General features: G+C 39.4%; 4 protein-coding genes across 14 annotated transcripts in view; all 4 read left to right on the top strand.

Annotated features, from left to right (window-relative positions):
- The window catches only part of LOC136846792 (uncharacterized), a 205,656-nt gene that overhangs the window by 150,436 nt on the left and 34,372 nt on the right, over window positions 1-20,848 (top strand). The gene's annotated exons all lie outside the window — the stretch shown is intronic.
- LOC136846788 (uncharacterized) lies at window positions 8,658-12,416 on the top strand. 4 transcript variants are annotated; one of them, XM_067118039.1, is made up of 4 exons: window positions 8,658-8,809; window positions 11,193-11,967; window positions 11,998-12,108; window positions 12,184-12,416. In XM_067118039.1, exons 1-4 carry the CDS (start codon window positions 8,792-8,794, stop codon window positions 12,222-12,224), a joined length of 945 nt encoding a protein of 314 aa, XP_066974140.1. In that variant the 5' UTR covers window positions 8,658-8,791; the 3' UTR covers window positions 12,225-12,416. The 4 variants fall into 4 exon arrangements, with proteins under 4 accessions (XP_066974140.1, XP_066974138.1, XP_066974139.1 ...); XM_067118037.1 differs by having other exon boundaries at window positions 11,998-12,416; XM_067118038.1 differs by having other exon boundaries at window positions 11,193-12,108.
- On the top strand, window positions 14,534-17,150 carry LOC136846430 (uncharacterized). Of its 3 annotated transcripts, none has more exons than XM_067117214.1 (3): window positions 14,534-14,572; window positions 15,996-16,728; window positions 16,759-17,150. In XM_067117214.1, exons 1-3 carry the CDS (start codon window positions 14,555-14,557, stop codon window positions 16,968-16,970), a joined length of 963 nt encoding a protein of 320 aa, XP_066973315.1. In that variant the 5' UTR covers window positions 14,534-14,554; the 3' UTR covers window positions 16,971-17,150. The 3 variants fall into 3 exon arrangements, with proteins under 3 accessions (XP_066973315.1, XP_066973316.1, XP_066973314.1); XM_067117215.1 differs by having other exon boundaries at window positions 15,996-16,869; window positions 16,930-17,150; XM_067117213.1 differs by having other exon boundaries at window positions 15,996-17,150.
- LOC136846787 (uncharacterized) overlaps window positions 19,927-20,848 on the top strand; it is a 7,920-nt gene continuing 6,998 nt past the window's right edge. For all 4 annotated transcript variants that reach the window (XM_067118035.1, XM_067118032.1, XM_067118033.1 and 1 more), the window contains exon 1: window positions 19,927-19,969. In XM_067118035.1, coding sequence (XP_066974136.1) covers window positions 19,952-19,969 — 18 coding nt within the window. In that variant the 5' untranslated portion in view covers window positions 19,927-19,951. The remainder of the gene's footprint in view (window positions 19,970-20,848) is intronic.

Below are 20,848 nucleotides of genomic sequence, written 5' to 3'. Positions count from 1 at the left end.
GAAACGTGCATATTTATGCCGATGTCGTCATGTAGGCCATTTTTTTTTCTGTGCCCTTATTTGTGGTCTGTGGTCCTGTTTTGCAAACGTAATCAGGCCACCTTCACTTATGAGTACCCAGGAGCTCCTTCCAGTTTTTTCCTTGTTTTTTTATATCTTTATTCGTTCTTGAGTTTGTACATTTTCTACGTTCTTCTCTTACAATAATAATAATAATAATAATAATAATAATAATAATAATAATAATAATAATAATAATGATAATAATAATAATTATTATTATTATTATTATTATTATTATTATTATTATTATTATTATTATTATTATTATTATTATTATTATCATATCTGGTAGGAGGCCTTTTCTTAAAAGTAGTGTTGACTGAGATCGCTACTTGAACTGCATTGAAGTTTCCTATATTATAGGGAAGTTCTATATGAGATAACTATCATTCATTTCTTTCGCAGTAGTTCTGAACTCCGTCCATCTACGGCTAATACCAAATTACAGTGGAAAGTCACCTTTCTACTGTAATTCCGCGCTGCACACCAAAACCACCTTTGTCTACAACACAAGATAAGAATTTCATTGGTCATAAACTCCGTGTTAAAGGACAGTAACATTCGCGAGAGAACGAGATAAATTAAGGGAGATAGCAATGGAACTATTCGCCGATAAAAGCGAGAGGCAACGCTGCAGTACAAAAAGTTAAAAGGCTGTAACTCTGTGCTGTAAGATTCAGGCAGACAAGCCTGAAGGGTAATGGATCAATTATACAAGGGAACGTTAAACATTCGCTAAGTTTTTTTTTATTTGGTGACCTACAGAATAATGACAGCAGACAATTAGATAGACTGATTGCAGCTGGAGTGATTATTTTAATAGCAATGCCTAAGGCATACTGTCCATTAGTCAAAGTCATCGTTAATATCGAGGGTAGACATTTTTTTTAATAAGACAGCAGTATTGTATGCAAAAACTTATGTTTTCATCAAGAGATCATAACTTAGGAATGTATAGACAATACAGATTCCTCTCCTAGCCTGGATGAATGTGAGTATGGCTGTAAATATGTTCTCTATTAACAAAAAGGAACAATAGAACAACCTGAATCACACGTTCTCGCTCAGTTTGTCTCACAGGCCTCATTGTAACCCATTCTTGTAACCCCTTCCTCGTCACAGCAGGTTCCTTTGGTTTGTCATAAATTTCAGTATCTTCTTGTTCCCACGCTTGACCCTCCTCTTTTATCCAGGCTTAAGATCGGCTAGAGAACATAAACTCTTACGGCAGATTAGAATCTAAATATCTTCGAATGTCAGTGTGATGACGAGAGTTTATCCTGCTCAAATTAAATATGCTTTCATATTCTTCACTTGATGGAGTTGACAGGATGTCACATATGAATGCGTCAGCTGTCTTCCCGCTGAGTATCGTATGCAAATAGAGAAATATGTAAGTGAGAATTATGCAATTAATGTCAGATGTCTTGAAGAGTAGATAGTGGATGTAAATAGAAAATGTTGGTCTCACCTGCCACTTATGAATAGATACAGCGATTCGCTAAGAAATTCGGAGATTGTCAGTATGAAGTTGCCAACAAGAACTTAGATTGCAGAAATTAAATAAGTATATAGTGAGGTAAAGAAAGAAAGTGACACAAATTATTTGATGAAAACCGATGAATATGTGCCTGGATGAACAAAAACCGACCAAATCAGTGGCAAAAATACAAAGAAGACATGAACCTATCAAAACAGTCAATTAAGAAACTTGATTCAACAAAGGATTTAGAAAATGACGAAGACCCTGGCGTAATAAGAGGTTGATAATTAAAGAAAAATGAAATAACAAATAAATAAAAAGCTTGTTTTTTAACCACGTACGAGAAAGCGCGAGAGGAAAAAAAATGGCATGGCTCAAAGGGCAGTAGTAATTACACTGCTGACGATAGTACAGGGTCCTCTTTCAAATTTCGACGAGCCGTCAGCATGCATGCAAGCGAGCGTCTTCAGTTGCGTTCTAATGAATACCTGAGTAATTATTGCCTTTGTTGTTTGTTTTTGCTTGCAGATACTTGTTTTATCTTTTGTGTATCTGTTTTTTTTTTATATTGATTTGCTATATTCTTTTCTTTTCTTTGTTTGGTTTCTTTGCCATATATGAAAGGGGACCTTCAGAAGCTGGAAGAGAGAGAGACAGACAGACAGAGAGTGCGTGTGTCTGTATGTGTGCCTTAGTGCGCATATGGGAGAGAGAGAGAGAGAGAGAGAGAGACTGACGTGGCTACAATACCAAAGTGCACAGTCGTTAATTCCATCAGCATTCATTTCTTTTCTAAATTTGTCGCCTTCTTCCACTTTTACCCATTCCGATACCATTCAGGCCTCTATGTAACCCGTGCTCTCAATTTCTGTCGTTTCATTGTACGTTCACGTAATTATATGCATATAAGTACACAAACACACACATGCTCAAGTGCACAGTGGTAAGCGTTAGTCAATTAAAGTTTATGTGGTGAAAGAAGATGCTGTGAAATGCTGTAATCAGAGGATGCCGTGGTCTGCTGTAATCGGATTAAGATGGTCAGATTGTCTAGCTTTATTGGATGTGGTTTAGATAAACTACAGTTGAGAAGTGATTCCATAGGAGGATAATTCCACTAGGAATTTATATATATATATATATATATATATATATATATATATATATATATATATATATATATATATATATATATATATAATGTGTGTGTGTGTGTGTGTGTGTGTGTGTGCGCGCGCGTGTGTGTTTGTATCATGGATGTATATTTAGAAAACAAACTGAAAAACTATAAAGTCAAAATCGCCTCTTTTATGATTCGCCCAGAGAAAGAGAGAAAGGGCTTACAGAATTTAAAAAAAAAAAAAGAAAACTGGGAAAGCGCTTACAGAATTAAAAAAAAAAAAAAAAACTGGCAATGAACACTACTAGGATGTAACCAATCAGGCTCTAAGGAAAAAAATTAGCGAAAAACTTTCTCTTTCAGCGGAGACTTCATCACATGTGAGCGTCTCGTAAAAGGGTAAATCTTGGGATAAAATAAGAAATAAGCTGTTTAATGACAAACACAGTGATTATTGTCTTACATCAGCAATATCTCCTTATCGTCAAAACAGCTAAACATGGGAAGAAAGGAGTTTTTTCTATAAAAAAAAGCTTTACCGGCGATTGTCTAATTTAAGAAATGTGAAGGACATACACTGCCTTTTACTTCATTTCTTTTGAAAGCAAGAATAACTCTTTATATGTCCTGGTTATATAAAGCTCATGGAATGGCGTAAAGGAAGAGGGGAACTTTTGACCGAAGTAGCTACAAAACTACACAGAAAACTCCTACTGCAGCCATGAAGCAGACGACGAATCATGAATGCTACAAAACTACATAGTCTTCATCGAAGTTGCTACAGCCACGCACCGCAAGAAAGATCTTAAACACTACATAAAGCTACATAAACCATCGCAGCTGCTACAGCCACGGATCACATGAAGGATCCCAAATATTACAAAAACTACATAAATCATACTATGTGCCACGGCCGCAAATCAGACGAGAAATCGCAAGTACCACGAAACTGCACCTACACTTTTCATCGGCCATTGACCCAAACAGGAAGAAGATGAACCTGCAGACCGGTGAGAAGGAAGAACGCGCATAAAAACTGACCGGATTCATAGAAGATGGGTAAACAGGCCTTCGACGAGTAGGGATGAAGATGGATTTGGAAAAAAAACTGGTCGAATTTAGAAACTATCTACGAGAGTCTTCTACTAAGCCGTAGAGTTGTTTAGGGACTGGTAACGTGTTAGACTGCTGATTGGAGGGTACCAGTGAGAGAAGGTGATAATGGTAAGTCTTATATACCAGATGATGGAGAATGTTTAATCTTATATAAGAGAATATGGGGTACGTTTCGTCTCAAATATAAGAAGCTGGAGATTATTCTATCCTGCGTAAGAGAATATGGAGAATATTTTGTCCTTCAAATGATAAGTTAGAGAACATTATTTTCATCTCAAAATAAGAATATGGACAAGACATCGTCTGACATATGAGATGGATAATATTTATTCTGATATATAGGAAAGCGGAGAATATTTCATCTCACAAATGAGATGATAAAGAATATCTCATCTCACAAATGAGATGATGAAGAATATCTCATCTCATATTTTAGAAGGCGTAGACTATCTCATCTCACAAAAGAGAAGACAAAGAACATTTACTTTCATATATGAGAAGACGAGAGTATGCCTTTTAAATATGGGAAAATATGCTTTAATAAGCCATGTAATTTTACTTCACCTACGAAATAAAGGCATGGTCATAACATATAAACCCTAAAGCTTATGTAATACAACGAAAAACACCAGATGCATTAAGTTAATGTAATTTATAAATCGCGAGTTTTACTTTATCAAACGGAAAGTCAAAAGTAGATTTAATGTTATTGTAGCTTTGATGTGAATTACAAGTGATAAGGATTGGTTCCTCAGAAACTGAAAGAAATTACAGCCAGAACTGCAACTGTTTCTCTTATCCCACCGATTTTCGAGGAACCATTTGGGGACTAGTGAGGATGGACTGGTTCCTCTCGTGCAGATCAACTTTCTCCTTCACCCTTCGTACCGTACTTTTTCTGCTTTCGGGTCTAGTTGTAACCCATAGCAACTTACACCGGGCTACTGCTGTGATCTGTTGCAGCTGTCCTTGTTCTTGTTATTCGTTAGGATTTAAAACTGTTTTATGATATCAGTCCACGACGAATTCAAATGGAAATGAAGAAAATGTAGAGATTTAAATTTTGAATTAAATATGAAAACTTCTGAATAAAAGGAAAAGACGAACCAATTAATATTTAGAGTGAAAATGGAATTGCTATACAATCACTATATTATAAGTTCTATGTAAACCTTAGATAATAAATTGAAAAAGTAGTATTAACTAAAATCATAAATTAGACGTTGCGGGACACAAGCCATAAATGAAAGAAAAAAACTGAGAAACCCGGCCAGCTTTCTTGAGCTTCTAGGGGAAAGCTCTAGACTAAAATGTAAAAGCAGAACAATAATCAAAACGATTTGCTGATCACCCTGACATATAGAGCTTGTAAGCGCTGTCTCCTTGCAAGCCACATATAATGACAGAATCCGCGAAGACCGTTGACGTGAAATGGGTATACGCATAATTTCGCCTTAGTTACGACCTGTCATATAAACCAGGCTGGAGCCCTGTTACGGCTGTTATTGTTTAAATTGGAAAATGCATTACGGATATATAAATTACGGCGGCTGTCGTAAGACGGTCGTAAGAGTCGCTGAACGATTTCTGAATGGCTGTTATTCATTTCTCAAGGAAAAACTGGTTATTTGGCGCAGCTGTTTTCGAAGAGAAATGCCCTTAGAGGGTACAGAGGTCAGCACCCTTGCTCTTATACTCTCTGGAACCTTGCCACAAGGGTCCCTACTGGCTGGCATAAGGCCGTCGCAGTGTGCGCCCAGACCCCCAGCTATTAGGGGGTTTCTGCCTCCAGTTTGTTGTCTTCTTGAACTGTCATGTTTTAACTCTGACCTCTCAATTAGGGAAAACCCGAAATTTGGTTCAGTGGTCTTATTAAACTAATAATAATAATAATAATTTTCTTAATTCAATGCCAGTGAGGAGGGCCATTTCATACCCTTTCTCTCTCTCTCTCTCTCTCTCTCTCTCTCTCTCTCTCTCTCTCTCTCTCTCTCTCTCTCTCTCTCTCTCTCTCTCTCTCTCTGTTAAATGTGTGAGGACTTGCTGGAGGATTATTCATATGGTAAAATGGGGATTGGAAGAAAATTCCAAAGACTTATATGTATAAATATGTATATATGTGCGTGTGTACGTGTGTTTGTATGTGCCTGTAATCTTGTATGAAATCTGAAAAATAAAAAGCCATTTTAAACATTTTAGCTTTAAAACCCTTTAGTGACATAGAATCATGATGCATAAATGTGACATGCGCAATACACGTACAATATACAGAGATGTTCAAAACACGTAAGATATCATTCACATGCATCCGGTAAGTACCACTAAGACCGCAAAGACTTTCGTACCGGATAAATCTTTAATTTTTTTTTTTTAATTGGTTTCCTGTCTTGTGATTTATCTTCTTCATTACGTTTTTTCTTCCCCTTCCTGACTGGTACGTGTCACCGAGCCGGGCAAATTCACTTTTTCTTTGTAACTGTCTAAAGACGTGCTGTTTCAAGATCTATACTTTATATTCTGGTCTCAATCTTGCACACCACCTGGACACACCAGAGGATCTCCGAGTCTTCGTAGACAAAGTATCCTGCGAGAAGCCCTTTGGTGCCTAAACCTACCAGAGTCCTACATAACCCCCTGGACATATTTTGGGATTGGCCTTTCCAAGTATAAGGAATCCGGTTAGCATTCCTTTGGATCCCTGTCTTAGATACCCCAACAGACACAAATAGGATCTTCGAATCTTCACACACGAATCCTCCAATTAGCTTTTGTCTTTCGCTTTCAGGCCTACGACGCGCCTTCTGAGCATGCGCAGGATTCCCCCATTATTGATCTTTGCACTTTCCTGTCACTTTCAGTCACTGTCGAAGGAAGTTGAAGGACTCTGTTCTCACACTTATGATGTGCCTTCGTATTTTTTCCACGAATCCTTCAATTATTGGTGGAATTTATGACGATTGAGACATATTGAAGAGGAGGATGTTAGGAAGAGGTTGTTGGGATTGATAATATGACCGATTAACTGATTAAGCAGTCGCGTCACGACAACGGAGATTATTGACAATATAAAAAAAAAGCTGTTCATTTTAGTAAATTTTTATCGATAAATATTTATATTTTTTGATAAAAATATTTATATCAATAAATATTGTGTGTAAGATATTTTCCTAATAAATAAATGTAAAACAGTATATTCTAATATTTATATATATATGTGTGTGTATATATATATATATATATATATATATATATATATATATATATATATATATATATGGTACGGGTAATTACGTAGCTCCAACCAAGATGGAGCGAAATCAGATGACACTGGCTTTCGCCCCTAGCCTCTGGAGCCCTAGGGCGGCTCCCAAGGGCAGCAAGAGCTACCGCGGGGTTATTAGCTTCCGTGGCCTAAATTTCCAAATAATCAGGGGGTCACGGAGAGGGGCCAGAACACGAAATTCGGAGTATGAAAGCCATTCTTTGCCTAGAGTCTCGTCTCCCAAGAGTCCACTGGCCCAGTTTTATTTATTTTAGAATGAAGACTTCGCGCACGCACACACAAATGCGTACATATATATATAGAAAGATAGATAGACGTATATTGTCCTTCAGATTCTATCCTTATAGATTCAAAGGATAAATATTTAAGAAAGGACAAGAGTCACAAAGAGCCGAAATCAAACACAATGTGTTCACGTATAGAAGGACCCTTACTGAAAAAAAGAAAGATCAGGAAATGTGGATTAAGATGCAGACTAAATACAAGAATTTGTGATGCTTTCGTTTATTGTAACTAGTAAGGCTCAGCCAGTGAAAACAAATGAGCTAGATGCACAAACATTCATTTGCTTAAATTGATATTGATTAATGGGTTAACACCTCCAGTCAGACAGAAAGAAACGATCAGCCGAGAGACACAAGAAAGTAAATGAATCCGTAACGTCACTTGTCTTCTTCCTTCTTTTCCTATTTTTTCTCTCGCTTTCGTCTTCTTCTTCCTTTACTCACTGTCCCTCTCTCCTTTTCCCCTCCTCCTCTTCTTCATCCTCGTTCCTCACTTTCTCCCAGGACGACTGAGGTCCTAGGAAGAAATAAAGCCACGCTTTCACTTTCCTCGTAAGTCTGATGATGCTTTGCATTGTACCCGCGGCCTTCTAAGACTCTCTCTCTCTCTCTCTCTCTCTCTCTCTCTCTCTCTCTCTCTCTCTCTCTCTCTCTCTCTCTCTCTCTCTCAACGCTGGGTGAAGTGATAAATAGTTTAACAACAGTTGTACGGAAAATCTGAGAGATTTTATAGCCGTTTGTTGTCCATATTTATGGCTTTCCTTCGGCGTGAGGTATCGTGGAATGCCACCAAGATTATCAAATTAAATGAAACAGCAGTGCAAAAGCAATTAGGACTATGAGTCTAGAGCCAGACTATCTCATACTCATGAGGTTTCATCGAAATTAAAAATTTTATGGAGTTGTCTGGAACTCAAAAAATTGTTCCAGGCAAGTTCCGTTATCGCTCTTGCAGAATATCTTTGCATTCCTAGTTTTCTTTTTTTTTTCTTCAGAAATCCCACAACTGACCCCAACTTGAGTCTCCTCCCCCTGGCCATTATTTAAAACCTCTTTCCCACTCCCACCTACATGCCACCCCCTCCAACCTTTCCCTTCAATCCCCTATCAACCTCAAGAACCCCAAAAGGCAACCTTGTGTCAGACGAATTGCGCGTGCGCAGGAGGAGTGTGAGTCCCCTGAAGGGGGGGCGGGTCTATGGAATGGGAAAGCCTCGCACTTGTAGTAGGAGTAGGAGGAGGAGGAGGGGAGAGAGAGGTTTGAGGAGGAGGGCCATTTCTTTGTCTGGGGAGAAGAGCTGGAAAGTTGAGGGAAAGAAAGGGATACTCACACATGCGTCTAGTGGAAGTGAGAGGTGAGACTAGGGGCAGGAGGAGGAGGCGCTATATATATACATAGTTGCTGTGGCATCGCTATCTCACATCGCGTCTTCCTCTCCACCATGAAGCTTACGGTGCTGGTGAGTGCCTCGGCTCTGCCTACCTGTCTGTGTGTCTGGCTGTCTGTGCGCCCTGTCTGTTTCAGTGTTTGTGTCTTCAAAGACTTGAAATCCCGTGACTCCATAGCTCTTGGACTTCTGTCCACGGCGAGTGTACAGACTTACCAAACTGTTATCGCGTCTGACGATGGATTAAGGACAGCCTAGACCGACGGCTACCAGTGACTAGGACTATAGACTTCTTTGTATCCTTGAGGCTTGGGTGAATGACCCTCCTCGACGCGTAACTAGACTCATTCATACATTTGATACACTCATACATTCAAGACCTCGGCTGAAAAAGGGGATTCAGGGCAAAAAAAAAAACAAGGTTTGACAATTATTTTGGAAAATATCCGTCTAGACATAGTTTGAATCTCGTTCGAAGTTAGATATTCACTTATCCTTTTTGAAATAGTTTTAATACTAAACTATGCTGAACTATATATATATATATATATATATATATATATATATATATATATATATATATATATATATATATATATATATACATATATATATATATATATATATATATATATATATATATATATATATATATATATATATATATATACAGTATATATATATGGGTTTGTGCGTGAATGAGTGTTTCATGCATGTATGTATGTATGTATGTGTATATGTTAATATTTTTAAAAAGAATATAACTGTATGCATATATTTATACCTCATTTTTTGTCACACATAAATCCTGGTACATATGCTTAGAATCACGGTAACTAGCGATTGTTTGTGCACAGGTATAGAGACAGAGCAAGAAACAAAGAAAGGCTAAGCAACAGCAATCATTGTCACCTGAAGCAAAGCTTGACATCTAACAAAAGACCCGCGCAAAATACCCGCTGTTTTTTTCTGTTCCCTCCGAACGCCAAAATTCTTTCGCCATAAGCATTCTTCTCCTTTAATGTTCTGTTACGCAATGCGACTCTACGGAAGTCTTGGTTCCATAATGATGAATGGGGCAACCACTCGTGAGAGGGTGATTCAAGAGTACGTGAGGTTTCGCGACGTGTGAAAGCGAAGCAGTAGTCATAACAATAGTAGTAGCACTAGTCAGGAATTTCCTTTGAAACGGCTCCTGCTATCATGCCGGCATGGCAACCATCTCGGAGCACTTACCTTTTCACTTGCCTTATTTGGCCTCTCCGTCTGCGTGGTGTGCGTGCTTGGTTGCTTGCTTCTGCGTTTGTTTTTATCTGCCTACGAAAGGGAATTCTTGCCGGCTCACAGTATCCTATAATAGCTGTTAACGGAGCTACGGGGAGACTGAGAGATTCTTCAAGGATTGCAACGAAAACTTTAGTCATTCATTTGATTCCTAAGCTGTTAAATTACCCGCACTTATCGGCAGATGGTTATGAATATGTGCAGGGAAAGAAAGTAAAATTGCCAGTACCTTGAGTCACGATCATATGTACGAGCGACAGGCCTGCAAACGCTGTCTGCGCATAAAACGGCGAGAAGAGGAACCAAAGAGAAAAGTTTGTTCATTGGGGGTGGAAGGGTGGGGGAAAGGTTAGGCGGGAGAGCATGCTCGTCTGGAAAGAGCCGGTAAAAATTATAAAGACGAAGAAGATGAAAGGTGTCAGAGAAGAATCTCTCTTTCGGTAACCTCTAACCCTTCTGGTAAGTTTCTAACTTTCCAAGCGATGCTCGTCAGTCGTGCCCTGACCTTTGCAAGGCGGTTTTACTTGTCGCGATCTTTTCGATTGAACGCACATTAGACTCATCATCACAATCTTTTCGGTCTTCTTCTTCTTCTTCTTCTTCTTCTTCTTCTTCTTCTTCTTCTTCTTCTTCTTCTTCTTCTTCTTTTGCCCTATTCCGAAGACCAAGGTCGGAGCTGGGAACTGTACAGATGAGAGATATATCCTTATGAGATAACAAATTATAGCAAGAAATTATTTCATCCATACTTTTGTAGCTTTTAAGAAATAAAGACGTTCCACTTGGAAGAATATAATTTGGGTAAAAATCACGATGTTGAGTTCACGTAAGGAGTAACCGAAGTATTTCTTCTGTATTTGGAAAATACAAATAGATAATACTCTATCATGCTAAAACTATGCATCTTTGGATACATGGCCAGACTTATGTATGTGAATGACCATATGCCAGACATTTTAAGATATATCTATTCAGATTATTCAGGTATAGGCCTATATGCTTTTTAAGAGACACTTGATATTCCATCATGAACTACAGCCTTAATCCCTGGAATTCGCGATTCTCAGAGGTAATCGACCTTCGTTGTTCCAGCACTCACGAAGCCACTAATCCCATCTGCAGTAACGCAAGATATCTTTAGGTAGTTATATTTATCTTTGTTTATTTCTAGATTTTCGTGTCCTTATACGCTGCAGTGGAATGCGGCTTGCTGCAGGGCTATTCCTTGCCCACTCCAGGATCCTCTGGAGGTGGAATCGTCAGTGGAGGAGGTGGAATTATCAGTGGAGGAGGCGGAAGCATCAGTGGGGGTATCGTCAGTGGAGGTTCCTCCTCCGTATCCGGTGGTGGTTTCGGTGGTGGGTTCGTTAGTGCTCCCGCCATAGCCGGCGACTTATCCGACACCTCCTTTGGTGGTGGAAGTTTCGCTTCTTCAGGCTTCGGGGGCAGCATCGGGGGCGGCTTCGGGGGCGGTTTCGGGGGCGGCATCGCCGCCACCTCCTGCGGCGACGGGCAGATCCTGCACGTCGACGGGAGGTGCGTCACTCCTCAAGTCATGCGCAACATCTACGTCTACGACGTCCCTGTGCAGCCCCGTCCCGTCGGACCTCGGCCTAACATTCCCCTACCGAAGGTCGAGCACAATATCCTGTTCGTGCGTCTCCCAGAGGGTGGCGGCGCCCTGGAGCCGATTGTGATACCCCCACCCCAGCAGAAGAACATCGTGTACGTCCTGAACAAGGGAACTGCAGTCGGTGGGCAGAAAGTCATCAACGTCCCAGCACCACCCAAGAGCCAGCCTGAGGTCTACTTCGTCAATTACGGCGACGGCCAGAACCCGACTCTTCCAGGGGGCGTGGACCTCCAGACGGCTCTCAACAGTGCTGTCCATCAAGGAATCGGGCAGGTCATCGGAGGTGGATTGGGCGGTGGCATTGTCTCTGGAGGTGGTATCTCTGGTGGCATTGTCTCTGGAGGTGGTGTCTCTGGTGGCATCATTTCAGGAGGTGGCATTTCTTCTGATTTTGGTGTTTCTGGAGGCTCCTCAGTAGGCGGAGGCATCATTTCTGGAGGATCTGTCGGTGGAGGCATCATCTCTGGAGGCTCCATCAGCGGTGGCAGCATCTCTGGAGGCTCTATCTCTGGAGGAAGCATCTCTGGAGGCATCTCATCTACACCATCTGGTCTCTACTCCCCTCCCTAAACAATGAGGACTGGCCACAGTAGACAAAGGTTCCAATCTCTTTGTTTAGTGTTATGAAATAAAATCGTACATTGTCTGACTTCTAACCAAAAACAGTTTTAATGAGTGACAAGGTATGTAGTTATTGTATGCAGAGCATATAATATATTATCACTAGATTTGTTATTTATGAAATACATTATATTACAAATCGCTTCGTTTCTGTGTATATCCTCAATTGTTGTTAGTAACTTCAACATGTCTACGAATACTTGTCTTTTGTATTTTACGTCTCTCTTCTTCCAAAACTTCTTTTATATATTGCATGAAACTGCTCACGGCTAAACCTAAGCATTTGAGAATGAGAATCTGTGTAAAAATTTAAAACATTTTTCACCAAATTCCGGTCACCTCGTTCCTTCTCAAACTGCAAATTCTTCCTGTATTCAAACTTGCTCACAAGAGGCGCAGGTAATCTGTGCGGGATTGCAGCTTGTTACAACGATCACTGACGAGTTTATTCGGCGAGTAAATTATGAGTGAGTTATGCCTAAGCTCCTGAATAAAAGCAAACTCTTATCCGGAAAGACTGAGTTTTGTGTTAATCAGTCGTTTCTCGATCAAAATAACACGTACCTTCAGACTTCAAGGATTAAAAGATAAAATTATTTTTACTGTTGTCTATGCCCAAAAGAAAAAAAGAAAATTACTTGATTTCCTCAGGATAAAAAATTAATTTGTAATCCAGTACGATGCAACTAAATACTTAAAGTCTCAAAAGATAAAATAGTTTCGTATGACAGTGCTTGTGTATAATACCAAATAACTAAAAACATACATTTCACTAGAGAAAGAATAATTTTGTATACAAGCGATTGCAGCAAATTTGTAGACAATTTCCTAACTCTGACGACGAATGCATTCTTGTCCATCGAGTACTAGTGATAAAAATTACAGAATTCTACTTTAAATCCTCCAAAGGAATTTCAGATCCGAAATCCAGAATTTCGAAGTTAGAGAGAGAGAGAGAGAGAGAGAGATAAGGAGTAAAATTCTTCCTCTCACCCTCAGCCCCCATTATCCCATTAGCCTCTCTCTCTCTCTCTCTCTCTCTCTCTCTCTCTCTCTCTCTCTCTCTCTCTCTCTCTCTCTCTCTCTCTCTCTCTTCTTCTTCTTCTTCTTCTTCTTCTTCTTTGTCTTCCTCTTCTTCTTCTTCTGCATGGCAAGAGACGAAACTTCAATGAAGGTCCCCAAGTGAATTTTCCCTTTTTTTTGTTTTATTTATTTAACCTCTGCCATCGTTCCCACCACTTTCAATGTCTTGATCATCATCGTATATCTCCTCGTTCGCTCTTATAATGGAGTTTCCCTCCGTCACTCCCTGTACGGAGTTCACCTTTCGTAGGATATAATGAGAGCCTAAGCCGATAGACGCCAGGCCTCCTTTGTACCTTTCCGTAATCCTCAGTGATTGGGAACAAGGCCTGGCGGTCATCATTATCATCATTATAATTTTTATCATCACCAAAAATGTATTTTATATGTTATATATAGATATATATATAAATATATATATATATATATATATATATATATATATATATATATATATATATATATATGTATATATATATACTGTATATATAAATATATATATACATATATATATATATATATATATATATATATATATATATATATATATATATATATATATATATATATATTTATATATATATATATATATATATATATATGTATATATATATATATATATATATATATATATATATGTATATATATATATATATATATATATATATATATATATATATATATATATATATATATATATATATATATATATATATATATATATATAACATAATGAGAGACAACGCAGTCTTGAAACCACGGGGATAATTCCACATCCTGATGGCCATTGTCGAATTTGTTGAAGACTAGACTAAGCATATCCATTCACCGCCTACCTGGTGGATGGGCGAAGCCTCATCACATATTACGTTTACGCAACGAAATGTTTTAGGATCCTCATCTGTGATTTTCTCGGTTCCGGCATCGGCGACTTCATTTTACTCTATAAATACCAAAACTATCAAACTTAGGTACTAAACAACACTAGGAAAAATTAGGAAGGGTTATAAAATATACACTTCTCTTTCACCTTTCTCCGATGCTTTGAGGAAATGTTTTTTTCCGAACCCCCGGTCAAGGACTCTGAATCTCTTAGTAGTGGAAATAACGTGAGACTAGGAGGAGGAGGAGGAGGCGCTCTATATATACACAGTTGCTGTGGCATCGCTATCTTACATCGCGTCTTCCTCTCCGCCATGAAGCTTACGGTGCTGGTGAGTGCCTCGGCTCTGCCTACCTGTCTGTGTGTCTGGCTGTCTGTGCGCCCTGTCTGTTTCAGTGTCGGTGTCTTCAAAGACTCGAAATCCCGTGACTCCATAGATCTTGGACTTCTGTCTACGGCGAGTGCACAGACTTACCAAACTGTTATTGCGTCTGACGATGGATTAAGGATAGCCTAGACCGACGGCTGCCAGTGACTATGACTATAGAGTCCTTTGTATCCTTAAGGCTTTGGTGAATGACCCTCCTCGACGCGTAACTAGACCCATTCATACCTTTGATACACTCTTACATTCAAGACCTTAGCTGAAAAAAAGCGATTCAGGGCGAAAAAAACAAGGTTTGACAATTATTTTGGAATATCGGTCTAGAAGTAGTATGAACCTTGTCGGCTCACAGTATCTTATAATAACTGTTAACGAAGCTAAGTGGAGACTGAGAGATTCTTCAAGGATTACAACAAAAACTTTGGCAGATGGTTATGAATATGTGCAGAGAAAGAAAGTAAAATTGCCAGTACCTTGAGTCACGATCATATGTACGAGCGACAGACCTGCAAAAGCTGTCTGCCCATAAAACGGCGAGAAGAGGAACCAAAGAGAAATGTTTGTTCATTGGGGGTGGAAGGATGGGGAAAGGTTAGCCGGGAGAACATGCTCGTCTGGAAAGAGCCGGTAAAAATTATAAAGACGAAGAAGATAAAAAGTGTCAGAGAAGAATCTCTCTTTCGGTAACCTCTAACCCTTCTGGTAAGTAGGTAACGTTCCAAGCGATGCTCGTCACTCGTGCCATGACCTTTGCAAGGCGTTTTTAGGTGTCGCGCTCTTTGCACTTGAACGCACATTAGAGTCATCATCACAATCTTTTCCTTCTTCTTATTCTTCTTCTTCTTCTTCTTCTTCTTCTTCTTCTTCTTCTTCTTCTTCTTCTTCTTCTGCTGAGAGATCTATTCTTACGCGATATCAAATTATAGCAAGAAATTATTTCATCCATACTTTTGTAGCTTTTAAGAAATAAAGACGTTCCATGAGGAAGAAGATAATTTGGGTAAAAATCACGATGTTCAGTTCACGTAAGGAGTAACCGAAGTATTTCTTCTGTATTTGGAAAATACGAATAGATAATACTCTCTCATGCTAAAACTGTGCATTTTTGGACAAATGGCCAGACTTATGTAAGTGAATGACCATATGCCAGACATTTAGGATATATCTATTGAGATTATTCGGGCTTAGGCCTATATACTTTTTAAGAGACACTTGATATTCCATCATGAACTACAGCTTTAATCCCTGGAATTCGCGATTCGCAGAGGTAATCGACCTTCGCTGTTACAGCACTCACGAAGCAACTAATTCCATCTGCAGTAACACAAGATATTTTTAGGTAGTTATTTTTACCTTTGTTAATTTTCAGATTTTCGTGTCCTTGTACGCTGCAGCGGAATGCGGCTTGCTGCAGGGCTATTCCTTGCCCACTCCTGGATCCTCTGGAGGTGGAATCGTCAGTGGAGGAGTTGGAATTATCAGTGGAGGAGGCGGAAGCATCAGTGGGGGTATTGTGAGTGGAGGTTCCTCCAACCAACCCCTATATGAGCATACTTTAGTTCCTCGCAGCATTAGCGGTGACATAACCAACATGAACATCTTCCATACTAGAGCTCAAATTATACCTGTCATCTTGAACGGTATAGTGGTCACCCCCTGCACTGATGGGCAGGTCCTGCACGTCGACGGGAGGTGCGTCACTCCTCAAGTCATGCGCAACATCTACGTCTACGACGTCCCTGCGCAGCCCCGTCCCGTCGGACCTCGGCCTACCATTCCCCTGCCGAAGGTCGACCACAACATCCTGTTCGTGCGTCTCCCAGAGGGCGGCGGCGCCCTAGAGCCGATTGTGATACCCCCACCCCAGCAGAAGAACATCGTGTACGTCCTGAACAAGGGAACTGCAGTCGGTGGGCAGAAGCTCATCAACGTCCCAGCACCACCCAAAAGCCAGCCTGAGGTCTTCTTCGTCAATTACGGCGACGGCCAGAACCCAACTCTTCCAGGGGGCGTGGACCTCCAGACGGCTCTCAACAGCGCTGTCCATCAAGGAATCGGGCAGGTCATCGGAGGTGGATTGGGAGGTGGCATTGTCTCTGGAGGTGGAGTCTCTGGTGGCATTGTCTCTGGAGGTGGTGTCTCTGGTGGCATCATTTCAGGAGGTGGCATTTCTTCTGATTTTGTTGTTTCTGGAGGATCCTCAGTAGGCGGAAGCATCATTTCTGGAGGATCTGTCGGTGGAGGCATCATCTCTGGAGGCTCCATCTCTGGAGGCTCTATCTCTGGAGGAAGCATCTCTGGAGGCATCTCATCTACACCATCTGGTCTCTACTCCCCTCCCTAAACAGTGAGGCCTGGCCGGAGTAGACAAGGTTCCAATCTCTTTGTTTAGTGTTATGAAATAAGATCGCACATTGCCTGACTTCTAACCTATAAGAGTTTCAATGAGTGACAAGTTATGTCGTTATTGTACGAAGAGCATTTAATATATCATCACTAGATTTATTATTTATGAAATACATTATATTACGAATCGCTTCGTTTCTATGTAAAATAAGTCTAATCCTTCGGGCCAGACCTAGGAGAGCTGTTAATCAGCTCAGTGGTCTGGTAAAACTAAGGTATACTTAACTTTTTCTATGTATATCCTCAATTGTTGTTAGTAACTTTAACATGTCTATGAATACTTTTCTTTTGTATTTTACATCTCTCTTCTTCCAAAACTTCTTTTATATACTGCATAAAACTGCTCACGTCTAAACCTAAGCATTTGAGAATGAGAATCTGTGTAAAAATTAAAACATTTTTTACCAAATTCCGGTCACCTCGTTCCTTGTCAAATGCAAAATCTTCCTGCATTCAAAATTGCTCACAAGAGACGCAGGTAATCTATGCGGAATTGCAGCTTGCTACAACGATCACTGACGAGTTTATTCGGCGAGTAAATGATGAGTGAGTTATGCCTAAGCTCCTGAATAAAAGCAAACTCTAATCTGGAAAGACTGAGTTTTGCGTTAATCAGTCGTTTCTCGATCAAAACAACACGTACCTTCAGGCTTCAAGGATGAAAAGATAAAATTCTTTTTACCAATGTCTATGCACAAAAGAAAACAAGAAAATTTTTTTATTTCCTCAGGATAAAAAATTAATTTGTAATCCAGTGACTACGTACGATGCAACTAAATACTTGAAGTCTCAAAAGATAAAATACTTTCGCATGACAGTACTTGTGTATAAAAACAAATAACTAAAAACATACATTTCACTAGAGAAAGAATAATTTTGTATACAAGCGATTGCAGCAAATTTATAGACAACTTCCTAACTCTTACGACGAATGCATTCTTGTCCAGCGAATACCAGTGATAACAAATATAGAATTCTCCTTTAAATCCTCCAAAGGAATTTCAGATCCGAAATCTAGAATTTCGAAGTTGGAGAGAGAGAGAGAGAGAGAGAGAGAGAGAGAGAGAGAGAGAGAGAGAGAGATAAGGAGTAAAATTCTTCCTCTCACCCTCAGCTCCCATTATCCTATTAGCCTCTCTCTCTCTCTCTCTCTCTCTCTCTCTCTCTCTCTCTCTCTCTCTCTCTCTCTTCTTCTTCTTCTTCTGCATGACAAGAGACGAAACTTCACTGAAGGTCCCCAAGTAAATCTTGTCTTTTTTTCTATTTTTTTTTTTTTAACCTTTGCCATCGTTTCCATTACTTTCATTATCTTGATCATCATCGTAAATCTCCTCGTTCGCTCTTATAATGAAGTTTCTCTCCGTCACTCCTTGTACGCAGTTCACCTTTCGTAGGATATAATGAGTGCTTAAGCCGATAGACGCCAGGCCTCCTTTGTTCCTTTCCGTAACCCTCAGTGATTGCAAACAAGGCCTGGTGGTCATCATTATCATCATTATAATTCTTACATCGCCATTATCGCTTTCCTAATCAGAAGTGGTGTATTATAGTCTGCTCGTGGGAATGATTCCGTGCTGGCACAAGGACAATCTAAGTTTAAAATACATATATGTATATAATATTATATCTTTTTTTTTTTCTTTTTCTTTTTAACGTGCTTTTATTCCCATTTTTGTATGGGGTAAGCACGATGCCTTCTTTTGAAGGACTTTTTGATTTGGCTTTGGGGTAGACCTGTGGTCTCGATCGGCTGCCCTGCCTGACATCGCTTAGACCCCGGTACGTATGTTTCATGTATCGTACCAGACCCAACGCCCTTTCTTCCCAGCAGCGAGAAGTTATTGCGCGGGTATGGTGAGAGTTCGAGACGTGTGAGATGTTTGTTATGTTTTTTTTTAGAAGGTGTTGTAGTGGCTTTGTTTTTGTGTGTGTATTTAGTCTGTAACATCCATTTGCTTACATATATATATATATATATATATATATATATATATATATATATATATATATATATATATATATATATATATATATATATATATATATATTAATACGCCTGTTACAGATTCGGCCATTCATAAAAGTTCATCACTCTCTTGAGTTTTTCTGGCCTCATTGTGACACGTGGCCACTCCAACCCTATTCCCAGAATCTGTTGTAAGCTTTATAGTATATGTAAATATAAATATATATATATATATATATACATATATATATATATATACATATATATATATATATACAGTATATATGTATATATATATATATATATATATATATATATATATATATATATATATATATATTTATATATATATTCATTTATTTATATATAAATATATTTTATATATTATATATGTACGATATATATATATACACATACATACACCTATATATATATATATATATATATATATATATATATATATATATATATATATATATATATATGTATACATATAACATAATGAGAAACAACGCAGTCTAGAAACCACGGGGACAATTCCACATCCTGATGGCCATTATCGAATCTGTTGAAGACTAGACTAAGCATAGCCATTCACCGCCTACCTGGTGGATGGGCGAAGCCTCATCACATATTACGTTTACACAACGAATTGTTTTAGGATCCCTGTCTGTGATTTTCTCGGTTCCGGCATCGGCGACTTCAATTTACTCTATAAATATCAAAACGATCGAACTTAGGTACTAAATAATACTAGGAAAATTTTGGAATGGTCTTATAAACTACACCTTTCTCCGATGCTTTGTTGAAATGTTGTTTCCTAACCCCCGGTCAAGGACTCTGAATCCCTTATAAGTGGAAATGAGGTGAGACTAAGAGGAGGAGGAGGAGGCGCTCTATATATACACAGTTGCTGTGGCGTCGCTATCTCACATCGCGTCTTCCTCTCCGCCATGAAGCTTACGGTGCTGGTGAGTGCCTCGGCTCTGCCTACCTGTCTCTGTGTCTGCCTGTTTGTGCGCCCTGTCTGTTTCAGTGTCGGTGTCTTCAAAGACTCGGAATCCCGTGACTCCATAGCTCTTGGACTTCTGTCTACGGCGAGTGCACAGACTTACCAAACTGTTATTGCGTCTGACGATGGATTAAGGATAGCCTAGACCGACGGCTGCCAGTGACTAGGACTATAGAGTCCTTTGTATCCTTAAGGCTTTGGTGAATGACCCTCCTCGACGCGTAACTAGACCCATTCATACATTTGATACACTCATACATTAAAGTCCTTAGCTGAAAAAAGCGATTCAGGGCGAAAAAAACAAGGTTTGACAATTATTTTGGAATATCGGTCTAGACGTAGTATGAATCTTGTCGGTTCACATTAACCTATAATAGCTGTTAACGAAGCTACGGGGAGACTGAGAGATTCTTCAAGGATTGCAACAAAAACTTTGGTCTTTCATTTGATTGCTAAGCTGTTAAATTACCCGCATTTATCGGCAGATGGTTATGAATATGTGCAGAGAAAGAAAGTAAAATTGCCAGTACCTTCAGTCACGATCATATGTACGAGCGACAGACCTGCCAAAGCTGTCTGCGCATAAAACGGCAAGAAGAGGAACCAAAGAGAAATGTTTATTCATTGGGGGTGGAAGGATGGGGGAAAGGTTAGCCGGGAGAACATGCTCAAAGAGCCGGTAAAAATTACAAAGACGAAGAAGATAAAAGGTGTCAGAGAAGAATCTCTCATTCGGTAGCCTCTAACCCTTCTGGTAAGTAGGTAACGTTCCAAGCGATGCTCGTCACTCGTGCCCTGACATTTGCAAGGCGTTTTTAGGTGTCGCGCTCTTTGCACT

The sequence above is a fragment of the Macrobrachium rosenbergii genome, chromosome 15, assembly GCF_040412425.1.
Source record: "Macrobrachium rosenbergii isolate ZJJX-2024 chromosome 15, ASM4041242v1, whole genome shotgun sequence".
Classification (NCBI taxonomy): Eukaryota; Metazoa; Arthropoda; class Malacostraca; order Decapoda; family Palaemonidae; genus Macrobrachium; species Macrobrachium rosenbergii.
The sequence above is the reverse complement of the archived record's forward strand: the minus strand, read 5'-3'. Positions and strand labels throughout refer to the sequence as shown.